Raw genomic sequence first — 20601 nt, 5'->3', positions numbered from 1 at the left:
ACTCCCAGACCCAAGCCTGTTCCAGCATGACATGTTCACAATGTTCCTGTGCAGACTGGAGGGATCCAGGACCCCCATGACAAGTAAAACATAGACTTAGGGGGGTATATATATGATCTACACAACTGGGGACCCCCAGAAGACTCAATTCAAGCACTGTTCCTGTGCACAAAGTGCAAGTTCCATAAAGATGTGCTTTACATGAGTTGGAGTGGAAGATCTCCTGCTACAGAGTTTTGGCCTAAACCCTATTGAACACCTTTTGGATGAATTGGAACGGCACCCCAGACCTCCTCAAAAATCTTTCCATAAAAGTGGAGGTTATTATAAAAGAAAATGCCAATAAATGTGAAATGGGACGTTCAAAAAGATTATACGAAACTTATAGTCGGTGTCTGTAAACCTGCTTTGGGGGCAAAGTTTATTATTAAAAGCATTACACACAAAAATCCAATGGAGACCTGATTATCAACAACAAGTTTTTTTTTTTTAGCTTGCAGGATATTAGAATATCTCAAAATACTTTGCTATCTACTCACGGTAAACATGCAGATGAATTGCAGCTATTTATTATAATTAATGAGAACTGGTTAAATGAGATGTTCGAGCTCCTTTCGTAGTGTGAACAGAAGTAACTGATTATCAGGACTGGAAAGCAAAGACAACAGTTTAATACGGTTACAAGGACAATACAAAAAAGACCTGAGAGAAAAAAAGAGCATCAATCACTCCAAAATCTGATCTGTAAGAGCATTGGGGAGAAGGTGGAGATCTGGAGCATCATGTTGGTTGAAATAAGTAGATATCGGATGCGAATAAATACACTTTCCTTTGATGATTGTGTTCATGTAGAAGATTAAACAAGGATTTGAAACACTGGTCTTTAGAGCAAAGGGTGAAATTGTGTTTAATCTTTTTTTTTTTTATTAGTCAGCTTTGAATTTAAACCAATTAAAAGAAGATTTGAACAAAAGTATTGGGACACTTGTTTTTTTTTGTTAGCCATATTTGATTCTTCCTCAAACTGTTTTGAAATTTTCTTTCCACTTCCAACTAGGAGACCCAAACCCGCTCCAGCATGATGATGCTACAGAGCTAAAAAAAAAAAAAAAAACCTATTGGACACTTTTGGGATGAATTGGAACAGCACTTTCAGGCCTCATCACCTCAACTCCATGAGTACCTGATTTTAACACTTGTTGCTGAATATCCAAATCTAGAAGAACTTCTTTCCAGAAGATTGGAGGTTCTAATAAGAGCAAATGGGGATTCATGTCGACATTCAAAACTTTTGCCCATGTAGTGTTTATGTAAAAAAGCAATAACCATGTGTTCACAATGTGTTCAAAGAAACAGGAACAGTTCATGAAGGTGAAAGCAGTGGATCCGACTGATGAAGTTCATGAAATTCTTCTACAGTTACAAAACGAACAATTTTAACGAATGTTGTGGTTCGGCGTCATCATGGAATCCTGACTGTCTGTCTAGATTGCGATTTCAAATCTATTCGTGATGCCTGGAATACAATAAGGAGAAATGAGTACATATACAGCATGTGTTTTACAGTCAAAAACACAACAGGAAAAAAAAAGTCCAAAATAAAGTCAGGGCTCTTTATTGTCAAATGCGGTGTTTTTTTTTTTTGTTTGTTTTTTTGCAGCAGCAGGACGTGTAGTGCTGAGGGTAGTGCTTTAAATCTTATTGAAAGCTGCTACATCCACACTTTGGACCTGCAAAAAAAAACCACAAACACATCAAAATACACACGTGCGTCGACATAAAAGTTAACGATATGTTTAATTGAATACATAATTATACACGCTACACTTTTATTATGCAGAAAGTGACCAATAATTTGTGACCAATATGATGAGTGTGAAGAATACGGATTAACATGGCAGAGGTAGAGCTGCATCGTCCTGGTTTTTATTTAATCTGGTTTATATATATTTTTGAATCGAATAGAAATCAGATCATATTGGCAGCTACTGCATCATGTATCTTTAAAGCGGCGAGATACGAATCGCATCCGCCTCATTTATGGACACGCACGTATGCCCTAATTCTGTTACCATTGAGTCGTCGTTTCAGCAATGTGAACGTTGCCTTTTATGGAGTTTTGTGGGCGTCGCCAAATCTCAATATGGTAATTTTTCAGGTTACTGGTGTTCACCAACATACGGATGCGTGTATGGAGAATGTCAGCGTTGTTTTTTTTGTTTGTTTGCTTTTAAATCTGGCCCATTATCTGTAGGATATGGAGATAGTTGGAGTTTACAAATACACTATATGGACAAAAGTATTGAGACACCAGACGCTTCCAGCAATTTGTGGTTCCTTCCAAATCTGTTACCACAAAGTTGTACACCAGTCTTGTAAGGATGCTGTAGCATCGACATTTTCCCTTCACTTCAACTACGAGACCCAGACCTGTATGACAATGTGCACAAAGCAAACTCCATGGAGATGTGCTTTACATTAGTTGGAGTGGAAGATCTCCTGCTATAGAGCAAAAAAAAACCCTATTGAACACCCAGGCCTCCTCACTTTCTCACCTACATCACCCTTGTAGCTGATTGAACACACACATCTCAACAAAATCTAGTGGAACATCTTCCTAGAAGAGTTGAAGTTATTATAAGAGCAAACAGGAACTAAATGTGAAATGGGATGTTCAAAAATTGCATGGAAATCTTATGGTCAGGTGTCCACAAACTTTTGTCCATATAGTGTACGTTGGTTATTTAAAATAAAAAAATAAAAAAATAATAAATTTAGTCACACTACAACTTTATACTTACGTAGTCTTCAAACTTTGTGATCTCCTCCTCCAGTAGGTCTGTTCCCACTTTGTCGTCCTCAACCACGCAGTTGATCTGCAGCTTCTTGATACCGTAACCAACCGGGACCAGTTTGGATGCCCCCCAGAGCAACCCGTCAACCTGGACGGACCGAACACACTCCTCCATTTTTGCCATGTCAGTCTCGTCGTCCCACTGCAAAAAAAAAAAAAAAAAAAAAAAAAAAAAAAAAAAAAAGTACAGTCTGAAAATGACACGTGATAACCGTTACCTCATTGTGGTCAAATGTGCCGGAGGACCAAAGCAGCGGTTTAGTGTAGGGGTGTTCGATATCGACAAAAATCTTTTCTGATTTTTTTTTTTTTTTTTATGAATAACGATATTTTGCTGAGCATGTTATTGTGCTGGTACATTAAGGACCACGGAGGACAGATGACCCTTACAATTTTTTATATTATTTATATTGGTGGTCAGTTTAAATACATTTTTACTGTTTATGGTCTTTTTTTTTTTTTTTACCGTTATAAAGCTATTTTGTGTGCATCATTTAATCAGTCAACTATAGTAAAATATTTTTAGCTGTTAACAAGCAACAGAAATCAGGATTTTATTTGACATTTGTTCTCGAACTGTTTCACTTACAGGGCTTTCGGTTCGGTCCACGTGTACATTGAATTTTTTGTTAATTGAAATCTGACTTCCCTCAGGAACGTATTAAGTGACGGACTGCAAATTTGTTTAGTTTCCGCATCGCACTTTAAACGGTTTTTTTTTTAATTATTATTATTAAACCTAAAAAATTACACAACAATGCCAGAGGTGTAAGAAAAAGAAAAAGATGTTTGTTTATATTATGTTAAAGTATTATAAAATTCTAAAAAAAAAAAATTCTAAATGGTTAAATATGTAAAATATTTGATTATTTTATCAAAAAATCAAATATTTTACATATTTAACCATTTAGAATTTTTTTTTTTTTTTAGAATTTTATAATACTTTAACATAATATAAACATTTAAAAATAAAACATATTGCTTTCGCCGATTTATGGAGGAAATAAATAGCACTTATCGTGCGATACTGATTAGCTATATGAAATTTTCTGCCTCCGTAGACTCGATATATTGGATCGTTTCAAATCGTTACGATATTATCGTACGACCCTATATATATAATGGAGTGTATGATTGGGTGAACGGCGTACAGGCTTGACGTCCAGCAGGATGGACGATTTGGCGATGAGTGCGGGTTTTTTGGCCTTTTTGGCGGCGTACTCCTGGAGCCGCTGCTCCTTTAGACGCTCCGCCTCTTCGTCCACCTCTTCATCGCTGTCGAAAAGGTCGATATCGTCGTCCTCGTCTTCCGCAGGAGGAGCGGTTTTCTGTGGAGAAAAAAAAATAAAAAAATTTAAGGAAGCACTCCACAGTACAGAACATCTACAAGCGTATCTATGTTAACTCACAGACGCAATCCCGTTAACCGCCGCTGCCGGGGCCGCTGGTCTTTTTTCCAGGACTGAGACTCGACTCTCCAGGTGAGATACAGCAGAACGCAACTCCTCCACCACTGCATGAATAACAGGATAAGGAGTCAAAAAAAAGGATGGATCCTCAACTCCATGTTCAACATTTCCTGTTTCAGTCTCATTAAAAGCTGATCATGTCCATGTCCACCCGTCTCCGTACTTTTTTGTAGACTCTGGTTCTCCAGTTCCAGCTTCGTCATGCGTGTGAGAAGTTCCCCGTGCTCAGCACTACCGCCTCCTGCTGACTACAAACGCACAAATGATCCGATTTAGTGTGAAATATAATTAGAGAGAGAACGATAAACGTGCATCTGTGTCACGTGCATGCACACACCTCGCTCATGTCTCACGTGATCGAGTTAATAGCAGTCATATGGGTCTCATACGGTACACTTATGTAGAATCAGTGTGTGAGAACATTTTTGTGTAGGTCTCAGTGTACACTAAATTGGCCATGCTCTCCGGGTCGGATCGATACAATACATTAATCTCACTGAGATAAATATAAAACGGAAATATTCATTTGGGGGATCTCGTGTAACCGAGAAAGCACATAAGGAATCACATGATCCAGTAGGACATGCAGAAGACCCGGTTTGTACTCATAACCAACTGCTTGTGATCAGTGGTTAAAATCTAGAAACAAACAACACTACTTAAGCTTTTATTAACCTCAGTCAATTGTTTTGGAATAAAACACTACTATTTTACTATTTTGTTTGTTGCTGGGTTTTTTTTTTAATCCAGTAACTATTTTTAAACCTATTGGTTGATTAATTGCTTATCGGCATGTAGGATCCTAGCTATCGGTCAGCCTTTACACAGCACACACACATTCAGATGAGACACATCAACACTTTTTATTTTTAGTCTTATAGTTTATTCGGTCTTGTGGGAATAATCAATTGAGCAATGACAAATGCATGCAAACGACAGGAACCAAGAACGTCCACAACACGGCACTCATGAACTAAGAATTTAGGTTGACTGGATTGGACCGAATGTGTTGCAACAGGTTACACACACACACGCTTACACTGAGGGAAGGGTTTTGGGATTTATGAGCTGAGCCTGTAGTTGGCTGCAAGGTCGTCTTCAACTGAGGGAGAGAACATGTGTAAAGATAAGGGCTGAGAAAGACAGCGAGAATAGGCAACACACACACACACACACACACACACACACACACACACACACACACACACACACACACCAAAAACTTCATAACCTTCCAATTTCACAACACATCTAGCCATAGACTAATGACAATCATTAGACTCTCATCATTCAACCATCTCCAATACTAAACATAATGAGTGAACCTCAGCGATGGTCTGCAGGTTCTGAAAAGCTAATAAGACCCAGACTTCAGAGGATGTTTGGTCCTCTGTTATAAACTGCTGCTCAGTCATTTCCATTAATCAGGGTTTTATTTATTCTTGTACACCAAAAAGCAAAAATATTGGGACACCTGCCAGCTCCATGAAGATATGCTTTACATGGGTTGGAGTGGAGGATCAAGAGATCAAACCCCTATTGGACAACTATGGGATGAATTGGAACGGCACCTCAGGCATCCCCACAGCCATCGGTACCTGCCTTTACTAACGCCCTTGTAGCTAAATGAGTACAAATCTCCACAATATCTAGTGAAAGCAGTGAATGGAGACTAAATGTGAAATCGGACGATCTTATGATCGGGTGTCCACAAACTTTCGACAACGCGGGGCATGTAAAATTGACCATTAGAAGACTGAACAGTGCTGGACTTCTCGTTGGTCAAAAGACGTGATACACACTTTTTTGTCCAAACGGTGGTCTTATTAAAGCATACAGAGGACCGAACGGACGGTTCACAAGCTACTCACGCCAGCAAGAGACTTCTGGATGTTCTCTCGTGCTCGTGCGATGTCCTGGAGAATGCTGTTAGCACCCGAGTCCTGCGTATAACAAGCATAAAGATAAAAAGAATAACGTGTATTAAAAAAAAAAAAAAGTGCTTTTTTGATTTAAAAACACTCGCATCAAGAAGAGAGCATGCATACCTGAGGAGCGATTGTGGGGCCGTTCATCCTTTCGTAAAACTTTCGCTCGGCCTCATCGAACCGAGGCTTTTCGAACCATATCCTCTCTTGAGTCAAACACTCCACTGCGCTCATCCTGGAGACACAAAGCAGAAGAAAGAAAGACTAACGACAAGCCGGTAGTTTTTTTTGCCGTAAACACAGACAGAACATCTGCAAGGAGGTGTGTGATCACCTCCACCTCCTACCAACCTGGCCTTCTTGTTAGTAATGTACGTGCCAGAACTTCCTGCAAAATATCAGTCAAACAGCAAGAAAGCTATTGAAAAAAAAGTCATTCAGAGATTTGACCTTGCTATGACCTTGATGCCTTATTTCGATGAATCAATTCCATGATCTAGTCACTTATCTTCCAGGTTTCCAAATGAATTTGAGGTAGATGTTAAACAATGTGGATGGTGAGAACATTGTGTTTTTGGTTCCTGACCATGATGGCGCAAGTATAATCTGTAAGCTTTTCCCTTCCGAGGGCGGAGGCATTGATATGATCAATCAGCAAATCAGCAATTTATTTTAGTGCTTTCTGACTTCTAACACACAGCCCTTTCAGTGCAACAAAAAATTTTTTTTTTAAATGTTCATAAAACCAGATGTTCTTTTCCTAAACTGTCTCCAGGAAGACGCAGCTCTACCTCTGCCATATAAATCTCTCTCAGACTCACAGGAAAAAAAGTGAAGCACATCTACAAAGAAGTTTACATCGAGAAAAATAACGAGGAACAGAACAAAAATACGAAGGTCCCCGAATACGTACAATTCAGAATATGAATAGTCATTCGGCAAAACGTTTGTTTCGGTTTACGCGTAAAAATCCAGGATACGAATCGTAAAAAAATCGCGGACGAAATTTTGAGGAGACGTCGGTTCTTCCATTACGCAACCGGCACGCTTTCCCGCCCCCGAAAGTTTAGTTAGGGTCTCGATTTCATTGTGATAGCACCGTCTTTGCGCTGTTTTTCGTCTTGGTTTCCTTACTACTACAGTACGGTAGTCGTAACAGTATCGTATCCACTTATACAAATTTAATTCGTAACCCGAGGTACCACTGTACTTTATATATATTATATCATATCATATCATATACCACCGCTGTGGCCCGGGTTCGATTCCAAGCCCGGATAAATAGGGAGGGTTGTGTTAGGAAGGGCATCCAGCGTAAAAACGTGCCAAATCAAACATGCGGATCATGACTACGGATAATCCGCTGTGGCGACCCCTACTGGGAGAAGCCAAAAGGAAGTTTATATATAACTAAACAATTGTTACAATTTTGGACCTGCCAATTACCAATTCTTACCCACCAATCAGCTCAACCCAAGAACAATCTGGTAACGCATGCGAAGCTCCGCCCAAGAGCGTCTACCTGTGATTGGCTACTGTTGCAATGATTGATGGGGAAGAGAAAGAATGCCAATCGTCGAAGTCCAACCCTGAGAGGACGGCCAATTTAGCTTGGCATGGGCATGGCATATTTAGTAGGGCGAACTCTTTTCTGAAACATCAGAATGTAAAATGTGTGTGTGGGTATAAATATTCGAGGTCATACTTCGCTGAAGGGCTACAGCAGGGTTTGGTCAGAACGGTTTCGTAGAAATGAGTTTCCGCCTCTGCGTAGCGACCCCGCTCGAGCCACACCCGCTCGCTGTCGGCGTGCAGGAAGTGGCACGAAGTACCTCTTCCTTTCTTGACCCCGTTGTTACCGGGCTTCTTCTCTTTCGCCTTATCGGATTTTGTCTTGTTGGCGAGGCGTGCTTGCTTTTCATCGGGGGTGGACTGCAGCTCGTTCGTGAGGTACGCGTTCTGGTAGAAAGTTGCTTCGGCTCGATCGTAGAGAGGCTTTTGAAGCCACACCCCTTGAAGGAAAACAGGTGCAAACGGCAGGCCGTTGATTGGCGCCGACGCGGGAGTGGGCGGAGTCGGAGTTTGCGAACGGTAGCCTTCATCACATAAGGTATGGGCCGAAGAGGTTTCGGGTAAGAACGCCAAAGAACGAGGGGTGGTCACTGGATTGGGGCGCGGAGGAGACTTCTTGGTCGGAGGCTTTTCTAGGCTGCGCTGGGAACGCGAGGTACTTGCGGAAGACGTGGTCCCATTTTGGTGCTCTTGTAGCCGCATGTGGTAGAGGCTTTCCGCCCTCTCGTAAGCTCTGCAGTCAAACCAGACGGCGGCCCGCTCCGAACACAGGCCCTGTAGGACCGCGCTGGAGGTACAAGCTGCGACTGCGGCTTTCACCTCCGCGTTGGAATTGATCGCGACTCTCTGAGGCATTGTGCTGCGTCCGGTACAAACGGAAAGCAGGAAGAGAAGAAGAGAGAAGACAAGCAGAGCCACGAATGGCAAAGTGTTAGTAATCGCATAACAGCGAAGCGGAAGAACGAAAGGAATACGAGATGCACACATGCAGAAGCAGGCAAGATGAAGCATGCAGAGAGGTGAAAAAGAGGTCTAACTCATGACCCACGTAGGCCTGCTAACGATTCATGTACTATGGCGATGCAATCGCTTTCCCGTTAGAGAACTTCACTACTACCAGCATGCAAATCCTAGTGAAAAGGGCTAAAAATTTATATTTCCAGATGTTTCTAATCTATGACGTGCACACTATTGCACTTGTGAGTGGGTGATGTTTCGAGTGGTCATGCAGTTGCTATTTTTCTGGACGTATACCAACCTGAATCCATCTTACCTTTCAGTAAAGAGCAAGAAAATAACCAAGCAAAATGGCACTAAAGTGTGCTCAGGTTGTTCTTCACCCAGGCAGCAGCAGGCAATAAAACAGATAAAGCCAGAATCAGGCTTGATTTGATTGGACGAGGACAACGTTCCTTTCCCTACCACGGCCAAAAGTACGTGTATTCGTGCACGTGTGTACCGAATGTATCAACTGTATATCTTTCAAAAATTCTATATTAAATGTAAAACACATACACACACATCTGTATTACCTAAATGGGGTCGATTTACAAAAAATATAAACTATTTAATTACATTTTCCCATTTATTACATTTTTTCAATTTAATTTGTGCCAATGGAAATTGATTTCATCATTTCATAATAAATAAGGATGTTGCATTAATTAGATTTTTTTGTATTTTTTTTTTACATTTTAAAATATATAATATAACCAAGCAGGCATTTTATTAGATTTATTTTCAAATGTATTTATTTCTAATAATTCATTTAAATAATAACTGTTTAATTGAATGATTTCTTCCTCCTAAAATGTACCGAAATTAAACCAAACCGTGACTTAAAAATCAAAATACCGGGAATTTTGTGTACCGTTACACGCCTGAAATGTCTAGAATATTATAAAGTTGGTCTTCAGACCTGTTCCAGCACCCTTGTCAAAGTCATAGTGGGAAAAAAAACTCCTGCACGGCCCCCTGACCTCTACCCCAACATATCAGGCGTCCACATACTTTTGGCTGTAAAGTGTAAAATGCATGCCAAACGCTCACAGTGAATTAATTCTCACTCAAATCACCATCATACATCTCATTCAGAGTAAAATTAACCTACATGAGCACCAAATTTTTTTATTTTATTTATTTACTTTTTTTTTTTTTATAATAAATGTAAAACACTAATTAGCCCATCATAGATCAAATATAAATTTAATTACTTATAAAAGAATTACATTCTTTAAAAAAAAAAGAAAATCACCTGCACTTATCACAAACGATGACAAGAAAAGTAAATAAATAAATAATTCAGACATTGCTTTTGGTTTTTAACCTTCTCCCTAAGTGCGCATGCGCACCTAATGAACGAAGGCAAGACAACCCGAGTGCGCATGCGCACACCCCCCGTTGCGCTTCCATGCTCAATTCTTTCAGCTAGCACACCTAGCTTTGACACATCACCCTTTCGAATCAGTGACTCGAGCCGATTAGAGTAAAAAAAAAAATATTAATAATAATGATAATAATAAAGTAAGAAAGCACACGAGGTGTGCGCTATAAAATAATCGTTATCCCTTTTATCCTTCGATTCATTTCGTCACTTTCGGCACACGGAGGTTCCTCAAAAGGCATTTAGGAGAGACGTCATAAAAAATGTTATAATTGTCTATTTTTTAAAAATGTGATATTCTAACGTAGGACGAAAAATAAATACACATACTCACTTTGTGATTTATGAATGAAACGCTTTTGTCAGAACCCGGGACGAACCTGACGAGACAGCGGAGAGGTGCTGAAGAGAGATTGGCTGTGCGGGCGAGTCCATTATTCCCCGCGGGGGGGCCGGACTACTGCAGTGCTAGTTTAGAAACCGCATTTTTACACCTGGACTGATTAGCTTTTAACAAATCGTGTTAAAATAGACACATTTTGCGTATTCATTAAAAACAAATACGTTAAAACAATTCGTGTTTATCATATGAAAATTCATAAATGGTATAGTCCTTCGAGATGAACTCTCGCGAGAACTCGGAACGAGAGCTACGTATTCAGCGTTTAACCACGTGTAGCTGCTTTATCCTTTTAGTATATAATATAATACAATATAATGCAATGCTGCAAATGGATTTGCAAAAGTATAAGCAAAAGTATCTGGACACCCAACCATGTAGCACCTGTATTTCACACCCAGGCCTTCGGTGGTGTCCTAAACCAATCCACCTCTTAACACCATCATTGTGACACCATGGCTATAGAAAAATCCACAATATTATAGAGAAATTACAGTATAACAGAGCGCAGCATCAAAGAATCTCATACAGCGAGATTAAAAGCCACTACTAAAGCAAGAAACCCAATAAACACAATTTAAGTCTCCTTTCACTGCAGCCACAGCTGCACCTCAAGTCAAGTCAAGTTTATTTGTATAGCGCTTTTCACAACAGACATTGTCTCAAAGCAGCTTTACAGAAAACAACATACCTCCCACATACATCACCTCTAGCAGAAGATCCGATATTAACTTAATAAAAATGCATTTTTGCGTTTTCTTTTTTTCATGCATTACGGATTTCCTGTGGATTTGGAGGCAAATCGTGTGTTTTTGTACAGGAAAGAAATCACAAAAGTACAACTAACTGTCGCGGGCCGACCTTTCCTCACCACGTCCAGCTTTTCTTGGAAAGACCATCCTTGTAAATGTCTGTGCAAGTGTGGAAAAATGGCAAAAAATACATATTTAAGCTTGTGCAGTTTGCTACAGACGCGGTTCGCGAGCTCGGACTAGTGCGCTCTCGAAATCTGATTGGTTCAAATCGACAACTTCACCCTAAAGATAACCCTAAAGTGTAGAATTGATAGTGTTCTATTGTAGTTACTAAAAAAGAGACATCAACATATTTTCAATCAGGTGTGGAAAACAAAAGCAAGGCTTTAACAAAGTCATGTACAGCAAGCTGAGCTGTTAATAGACACGGGCTCGCTCGTTAGGGACAAAAAACGTAAACAATCATTTATATCCTCCTTTATCACTGTAAAGCTGCTTTGAGACAATGTACATTGATAGCACTATACAAATAAAACATTTATTTCTGAATAATTTCCACATTTTAGACCTGTTTTAGCATATTGTAGGTTTAATTACAATACATATAAAGCCTAGGTGATCGGTTGTGTGCTTTAACTGAAATGGGATATGATGGATATATTACAAATCAGACACTTTTATTTTTTTTATCACGAATCTCAGTTCACACATTCATTACTCATCTTAATTCAATTCAATTCAATTCATTTTTATTTGTATAGCGCTTTTAACAATGAACATTGTCTCAAAGCAGCTTTACACAGATAATGCGGTGATTAAAAATGAATATGTTCTTTATGAGTAAGTTTGTCCCTGATGAGCAAGCCGGTGGCGACTGGCGACTGTGGCAAGGAAAAACTCCCCGAGATGGCATAAGGAAGAAACCTTGAGAGGAACCAGACTCAAGAGGGAACCCATCCTCATCTGGGTTACACCGAATGTCCATTTGTGGCGGGTATACAATGTTGCGGGGTGCAGTGATGATGATCAAAAGCGAAGTGTATTTCTGAGTCAGTGTAGGAGACTGTTGACATCAGTGTAGGAGACTGTTGACATCCAATCCAGGCAGGCCTGGATGAAGTGGGAAGATCCACGGGGGGGAGAGGGGCAGGAACAGTGGTCACTGGAGCTTTAGGAGCATGTTTAACTCCACCGAGAGAGAGAGAGAGAGAGAGAGAGAGAGAGAGAGAGAGAGAGAGAGAGAGAGAGAGAGAGAGAGAGAAGAGGGTGACAGGAAGAGAAGGATATGGATTATTAAGTGTACCTATTGTTGCATGAGAGTTAAAGTCACTGTGCAGTTTGGACTCCGGCAAGACTCGCTATAGCAGCATAACTAAAAGGGAGAACCAGAAGGCAACACAGACATGAGGGATCTCTGGGATAAGAGACGGCCCACCACACCACCATCAACAAACCTGAGTGAACACGTGAATGTGAGGGGACGACAGCGTACAAATATCCCAGTTCACCAAACACTCTATATCAATGTTCCCTCCAGATCTGAGCCTTTACCTGAGAAAAAATCTACTGATTAAAGGCTTGACTGAATAAATATGTTTTCAACCTCGACTTGAACACTGAGACTGTGTCTGAGTCCCGAACACTGATAGGAAGGCTGTTCCATAACTGCGGGGCTTTATAAGAGAAAGATCTGCCCCCTGCTGTAATCTTCATTATTGGAGGAACCAACAGATAGCCTGCACCTTTTGATCTAAGTAGGCGTGGAGGATCATACTGGTACAGAAGTTCACTCAGATACGGTGGTGCAAAACCATTAAGTGCTTTATATGTCAGTAGTAAAATTTTATAATCAATGCGAGATTTGATTGGGAGCCAGTGTAGACTGATTAATACAGGGGTGATGTGGTCATATTTCCTAGATCTAGTGAGGACTCTTGCTGCTGCATTCTGAACTAACTGAAGCTTATTTATGCACCTACTCGCACACCCAGACAGTAAAGCGTTACAGTAGTCTAATCTAGAAGTAACAAAAGCATGAACTAGTTTTTCTGCATCCTGTAACGACATCATATTTCTAATTTTAGCAATATTTCTAAGGTGAAAGAAGGCGATCCTGGTGATATTATTCACGTGAGCCTCAAAGGAAAGACTCGAGTCAATAATCACACCAAGGTCTTTGACAGCCGTACACGCTGAAACAGAAACACCATCCAGAGATGTTAGGTAATCGGAAAGTTTGCTTCTAGCTGCATGTGGTCCTAGTAAAAGTACTTCCGTCTTATCTGAGTTTAGCAGAAGAAAGTTATCGAGCATCCACTGTCTAATGTCCTTTACACATTTTTTAACATTGTTAAGCTGATCTCTCTCATCTGGCTTTGCTGAAATATATAGCTGTGTATCATCAGCATAGCAATGGAATCTAAAACCATGTTTATGAATAATTTCTCCAAGAGGCAGCATATATAAAGAGAAAAGCAGAGGGCCTAAGACAGATCCTTGAGGAACACCAAACTTTACCTCAGAGAGTGTGGAGAACTCACCATTAACATCAACAAACTGATAGCGATCAGTCAAATAAGACCTGAGCCAAGAGAGAGCTGTTCCCTTTATTCCAACAACGTTCTCAAGTCTAGCAAGTAGTATAGTGTGATCAATGGTGTCAAAAGCTGCACTAAGGTCGAGCAAAACAAGTAAGGAGACAAAACCCTGATCAGAGGCCAATAACAGGTCATTTACCACCTTAACTAGCGCCGTCTCTGTGCTATGATGAGGCCGAAATCCTGACTGATACATTTCAAAAATATTATTCATAAGTAGGTGTGAGCATAACTGCTGTGCTACAACCTTTTCCAAAATTTTGGCTATGAAGGGGAGATTTGATATTGGTCTGTAGTTGGACAGCTGACATGGGTCAAGGTCAGGTTTCTTAATTAGGGGGTGGATAACTGCCAGTTTGAAGGATTTTGGTACAAAACCAGTGCTAATGGAAGAGTTTATTATTTTTAAAACAGGTTCAATTACCTCTGGAATGATCTGTTTAAAGAAACTTGTAGGCAAGGGATCGAGAATGCAGGTTGATGATTTTGATGAGGAAATTAATGAAATTAAGTCATTCTCGTGAATAGGAGTAAAACTTTGTAATTGATTGTCTGTTATAATTACACTGCTGTCTACAGGGTTACTTGTAAAATAATTTGGCTTTATATTAACCGTCTGGATTTTTTGCCTGATGTTTTCAATTTTATTATTAAAAAAGTTCATGAAATCATTAGTACCTAATGATGGTGTGCATGTGAGTGCAGTGCTTTTATTCCCTGTTAATTTTGCTACCGTGCTGAATAAAAATCTAGGATTATGCTTGTTATTTTCTATGAGGGTGGAGAAATATGCTGATCTAGCAGCACTAAGAGATTTTCTATAAATTAGGAGGCTCTCCTTCCATGCTATTTGAAATACTGTTAATTTTGTTTGACGCCATTTACGTTCTAATTTTCGAGTGGTCTGTTTTAAGGTGCGTGTATGATCATTATACCACTGTGCTAATTTTTTCTCCCTGATCATTTTGGTCTTAAGGGGAGCTACATCATCTAGGGTATAACGTAATGTTGATTCTAGGTGTTCAGTGGCCCAGTCGAGCTCTGCAGGGTCAGACGGAGATCTATCTAATATCGTAATTTCTGGAAGATTGTTAATAAAACGCGCTGTTGTAGCTGACGTGAAAGTACGCTTAACACGGTAACGTGGTGAAGTAGTAATGCAATGGCTGAGGCAAATTTTAAAAGAGATAAGATAATGGTCTGAAATAGCTTCAGACTGTGGAATTATGACTACGTTTTTTATTTTTAATCCAAATGTTAACAACAAATCGAGAGTGTGTCCACCACTATGAGTGGGTCCTATAACATTCTGATTAATTCCAACTGAATCTAGAATGGACACAACAGCTGCTCTTAAGGAGTCTTCCTGATGATCAAAATGAATGTTAAAATCACCAACAATTAATGCTTTGTCTAGAGAAGTAACTAAATTTGTGATGAAATCTGCAAATTCTATGAGAAAATCAGAGTAGGGCCCTGGGGGTCTATAAATAATAATGAGTGGAATTGTCTGACTGGACCTGCTTTCAGACACTGAATATTTTATGCTGGTGTAAAGAAATTCAAATGTTTTACATTTGTGTTTAGTCTTTTGTGTGACGTTTAGATTATTATTATAAATAGCTGCGACTCCGCCTCCTCTGCCATTTAGACGGGGTTGGTGTATGTAACTATACCCAGGAGGACTCGCTTCATTTAATGCTAAATATTCATTTGGTTTAATCCATGTTTCTGTCAAACACATTATTTTAAACTCCTGGTCGGTAATAATTTCGTTTACATTAAGCGCTTTAGACGTGAGAGATCTAATATTCAGCAATCCTATCTTTAGATCAGAGGTGCTGGCTGTGCGTTCAGTCCTATTTAATTTAATGTTAATCAGGTTACTAAAACAGACTTTCTGAGAATTCCTATATGTTGGTTTCGCTCGGGGGACAGACACAGTCTCAATTTGGTGGATCCTGAGTAACGACTCTGTGCAGCTAGCAGACGGTCGGTTTAGCCTGTCTGTCTGCTCCCTGGCCTTGGCTCTAGACAGTCACTTGTTAACTAGTGCTGTTCTGAGACTATGACCTATACTACAAGAAATGAGAGCAGCACCTTCCCGAGTGGGATGGACACCGTCCCGCCCTAACAGGCCAGCCTTGCCCTCAAAAATGCTCCAATTATTAATGAAGCCCACATTATTTTTGGAGCACCACTCGGACATCCAGCAGTTCAGCGACCATAACCTGCTGTAGGCTACATCGCCACGTCTTAATCCATTCCACCATCATTTATTTATTATTATTTATACTTGACCTAATTACTCTGTTTACCTGCTGTTTTTTGCATTGCATTGTGTTTGTTTATATTTATTCCCATTTACAGTTTTTACAATTCTCTTTGCACAGTACTGTATAATCGAAGTATACAATAGGTTTACTGGTTGGCGCTATTTTGGGTTTCGTCTTGTGTTGTCTGTCTGCACTGTTTTTTTTGTCTGCACTGTTTGCACTTGGTTGCACTGGATGCACTTTAAGTAGCTCGTGTTGTGTTGTAGCTCTGTGTTGTTGTTTAGTGTAGCACCAGGGTTCTGGAGGAACGTTGTCTCATTTTTACTGTGTACTGTGTACCATTGTGTATAGTAGAAATGACAATAAAAGCCACTTGACTTGACTTGGTAAGAATTAAGGGCCTTGATCAAGGGCCCGGAAGTGGCAACTTGGTACAGCTGAGATTTAAACTCATGACCAATTGCAATTTGTAAAAAAAAAGTTTAGGATTGTTTATAGTAAATGATTTTGTTACTCATTTCATATATTGGATTGTCTCTAAACTGGAACATGTCACTGATACTTTTCTTAACAGAATCCAGGTGTCTCGACAGATGTGCAAAGAATTTACTATACACTTTATATAGAGTTTGCTGTATTATACAATATATAAGGTGGTGTACAGTATATCATGCGCAGACCGTGTTTCTTGACTTTATTTCTTCTGTTTAACACAAACGGCTATACAGGAAATTGTTAGCGATTTAACTTGTCCATTTGTCTCATTTCTCATCTCGTTTCTTCGACACGTTTTGCTCCTCCGAGTTCTCTTGCTCTTTGCGTGGCAGCCTCGACGGCATCCATGACGGCTGCCCGGAGCCCTCCTTTTTCCAGCGCGTGAAGTCCGTACACCGTGGTCCCACCTGGCGTACACACTTCAGCCTTCAGTTGTGCTGGATGCTTCTCACCATCTCGCAACAAATGACCTGCACCCTGTCAAAACAGTCCTCAATATCAAGTTAAACATTTTTCACTATAGACTTTTAAATATTTGAAGCTATATATATAAATATATATAAAAAAATACTTACTAGTATGGTCTGGGCTGCAATTCGCTGAGCCAGGAAGCTTGGCATTCCCATTTTGACAGCTCCTTCAGCCAGGGCCTCGGCGAACACGTATACCTATTGAACGTGCTGCGTTAGCATGATTTAACCATCTGATAGTGATGAAATCTAATGTCATACTTTTTGATTCATACTGTTTAAAGGGGACATCGGTTTAAGTGCCGTGTGACTTCTAACGCATGGCCCTTTCACAAACACTTATAAATAAAAAAACACTTATAAATAAAAAAAACTATTTATTTTATTTATTTATTTTATTTTATTTTAATAGTTTTTCTCATACCTTATAGTTATTTATCTGCCTCCTTTTCTTTCCCCCATCCTATTCCCTCGTGCCGGACCATCGTACAAAACATTTCACTACATGTCGTACCCTGTATGTATGTGTATGTGATGAATAAAATTTGATTTGATTTGAACACGCCTTTGTAGTGCAAAAAAATTAAATCAGACGTTCTTTTCCTGTTGTGTCTGCAGGAAGTTACAGCTCTACCTCTGCCATGTAAATCTGTATTCTATGTGACTCTTAGGACACGCCTCGGTCTCCGTTGCGCGTGATGCAAATCAGTGATTCTCACATCCCTAATACCTATAGATTCGTATTGCTTTACACTACTTTCCGCAAACAGACGAGCTCCTGGAGGCGTGCCGTGGGTGGAGCTAAAGAGCAGAGATGTAATAAATCACAAATACTTCCCTACTGTGCTTATGTACATTTTTCTGGTATCACTATTGATTTTTAGTTAATGTCATACTCACAAAAGCCACACCGCTGCCACTGAGGCCTGTATGGGCATCGATCCAGGACTCGGGTCCAACCTCCACCAGTCCACAAGGAGACAGGAGATCTTTCAGCTGAGAAGCCACCTCCTGTGTGCACCCTGTTCCACATGCCAGAACCAGGGCACCTTCCTGAAGCATGCATGGAAGATTCGGCATCAAACGCATCACGCAGGATCCTCTGGGCAACAGCTGGGAAAAAAAAAAAACGAGGCGATTTAAAGAATATTGTACGCTGCATTTTAATCCGTTCTTCTGCCACTTTAATAGGAACACCAAAATCTTGTCAGTTTTCTTCCCTGAAACCTGTGCCTACTGCTGTCTCTGATTCCTTCTTGACTGACTAAAACCTGATGTGATCTCACCTGTTCTATTAACGTATGTATAGAAATCTCGCTCACCCCCTCAAGTGTCGCTAGGGTGACTCCAGCTGCCACCGAGACGACGACATGTTCTGGGGTGACGTGCGCCGAGACGGCCTTTAGGACGGCAGGGATAAGATGGGGTTTGACTGCCAGGAAGACCAAACGAGAAGTCTGAACAACTTCCTCGTTCGAGTGTGTGAGAGTGACTCCCATTTTCTAGAAACGTACATGATAAAAATAATAATACAGTTTCCGAGACATGATCCAGAGATGGTAGACTCCAGGATTCTTACATGTGAAATTGCTAGATTTAATACTGCATCATATAGAATTAGAAAAACCAATAATTGCTCTTGTGATTTACCTCGAAGCGGGTGAAGTTGTTTTTGGATGGGGCGCTTACGGTCACGTTAGATGCGACGACGTCGCCTGATAACGCAGAAAACACAAATGCGACATTTTTAAATACTGTTTAAAAAAAAAAAGCAAGGTGACGCAGTTTAAGATCTTTTGCACGTCAACCTTCGGTTAAATGGTGAATGAAATATCAAACCAACATGGCAACCGTTCTAGACTTCAACACCACACAATTCTGTCTGGACTGCGGCTCATCGGAACCGATCGCACCATACAACAAGGCGATGACCCGAAGCAAATGTCCATATGTTGCACGGTTTATTTTTTTAAACCTGGCTCTGAACCTGGTTTGCTGAATTGCAACGTTTTTCCCCTGCTGACTACACAAATTATTTACATTTTATTTAAATTATTTAAATATAAAAAAAAAAAACCCAAAACTTTTAGATGTATTAGTTCTGGAACCTGAAAATATCAAGAACCGGGCGGACATTTAAGTTACCATTTAAAAAAGTAAAAAAGCGTGTACTTTGCACGTCAAAAAGCTTTCGTGAATTCCTAATAGAATTGCAACCAAGTATTAATAATTGCTTTTTGATTTACGGGGACGTTACTGTTTGACGTTACTGTTTGACGTTGCTGTTTGCTTTTGGTCCCTAAAAAATCCAGGACGGGGTGTAGAGGCAAAAAAGTGCTGTGATACCTACACCAGAGTGGAACACAAACTCCCAAAGTGAAGCTCTCAACACCAATACACTGCCCTCGCATAATTTGATGAAGTCTATTCTCGTATAAGATACCAGGTTCAGACAAACTGAGAGCAAGTTTGTCCAAACCTTTCCAAAAGGGCAATGTGTAAACCTTCTACCAAGTCAAAGTCCCTGTAAATACACACAAGCTTGATCACCATAATCCACGTTAGAATCTATCATTCTGATTATTTGCTATGAAAAAGTCTAAAAGCATGATCAGATACCATCTTGCCAACCTGCAATACTTTCAACAAACCACCAGATGGTGCTGTTGTTTGCATTGCACAACTTTTAATGCAACTTTTAATTTTTTTTTTTTTTTTGGGGGGGGGGGGTGTCTATACTGGACTGATCAAACACATGTATTTGCATCTTCATGTGCACTTTAATAATCCATATTAGACCATAAAGATCTAGCATGGTCATTAATACAAATAATATTATATCCAGTAAGATATATACCAGGTGTAAGGATGCCCTTTGCTATTCCATAAGCCATGTTTCCTGCTCCAATAAACCCAATCTTCAGATGAGGCAATTCATCCATAGTCTTCTGGAGGAAACACATGCAAAGATCTAGATTAGTAAAATACCCAGAGACAGTGATGCATGAATGCACCTGGACTGAAAGCATTAGAACAATGCTGGTATACTTACAACTCTATAAGCTGTATTTAGCAGCTTGGCATGCACGATCTGTCCGTTTTTTATTTATATATATTTATTTATATGCTTATGTTTATATTTCTAGATCTAGATCCGCTTAGAGATACTCTGAATATTGAAACACGTGGGCTGATTTGACATCCGGGGACTTCAATACAAAAGTCCTCAGAGGCACATTCGTGAGATGGGGGTTAAAAAAAATAAATAAATAAATAAAAAATAAAATAAAATTATATATATATATATATATATATATATATATATATATATATATATATATATATATATATATATATATTTATTAAAATATTCTTTAACATCCTTTACCAGAAGGACTTTTT

The 20601-nt window shown here is 39.7% G+C and overlaps 3 protein-coding genes across 6 annotated transcripts in view; 1 reads left to right on the top strand and 2 right to left on the bottom strand.

Annotated features, from left to right (window-relative positions):
- Positions 1-20601, top strand: part of tbc1d7 (TBC1 domain family, member 7) — a 207511-nt gene that overhangs the window by 41305 nt on the left and 145605 nt on the right. The gene's annotated exons all lie outside the window — the stretch shown is intronic.
- Positions 650-10634, bottom strand: eef1db (eukaryotic translation elongation factor 1 delta b (guanine nucleotide exchange protein)). 2 transcript variants are annotated; one of them, XM_083535112.1, is made up of 11 exons: positions 10541-10634; positions 9097-9157; positions 7957-8682; positions 6372-6486; positions 6195-6266; positions 5363-5425; positions 4487-4571; positions 4264-4367; positions 4006-4182; positions 2802-2996; positions 650-1730 (listed from the first exon to the last, which is right to left on the bottom strand). In XM_083535112.1, exons 3-11 carry the CDS (start codon positions 8676-8678, stop codon positions 1692-1694), a joined length of 1572 nt encoding a protein of 523 aa, XP_083391238.1. In that variant the 5' UTR covers positions 8679-8682; positions 9097-9157; positions 10541-10634; the 3' UTR covers positions 650-1691. The 2 variants fall into 2 exon arrangements, with proteins under 2 accessions (XP_083391238.1, XP_083391239.1); XM_083535113.1 differs by lacking the exon at positions 5363-5425.
- pycr3 (pyrroline-5-carboxylate reductase 3) lies at positions 16914-20412 on the bottom strand. 3 transcript variants are annotated; one of them, XM_083535173.1, is made up of 7 exons: positions 20252-20412; positions 20057-20147; positions 18850-18914; positions 18522-18701; positions 18100-18312; positions 17305-17397; positions 16914-17206 (listed from the first exon to the last, which is right to left on the bottom strand). In XM_083535173.1, exons 2-7 carry the CDS (start codon positions 20139-20141, stop codon positions 17003-17005), a joined length of 840 nt encoding a protein of 279 aa, XP_083391299.1. In that variant the 5' UTR covers positions 20142-20147; positions 20252-20412; the 3' UTR covers positions 16914-17002. The 3 variants fall into 3 exon arrangements, with proteins under 3 accessions (XP_083391299.1, XP_083391298.1, XP_083391300.1); XM_083535172.1 differs by having other exon boundaries at positions 20057-20170; positions 20252-20409; XM_083535174.1 differs by having other exon boundaries at positions 20057-20144; positions 20252-20409.

This window comes from Silurus aristotelis (assembly GCF_946808225.1).
Source record: "Silurus aristotelis genome assembly, chromosome: 29".
Taxonomy (NCBI): domain Eukaryota; kingdom Metazoa; phylum Chordata; class Actinopteri; order Siluriformes; family Siluridae; genus Silurus; species Silurus aristotelis.
Note: the sequence above shows the minus strand (reverse complement) of the source record. Positions and strands in the feature narration are given on the sequence as shown.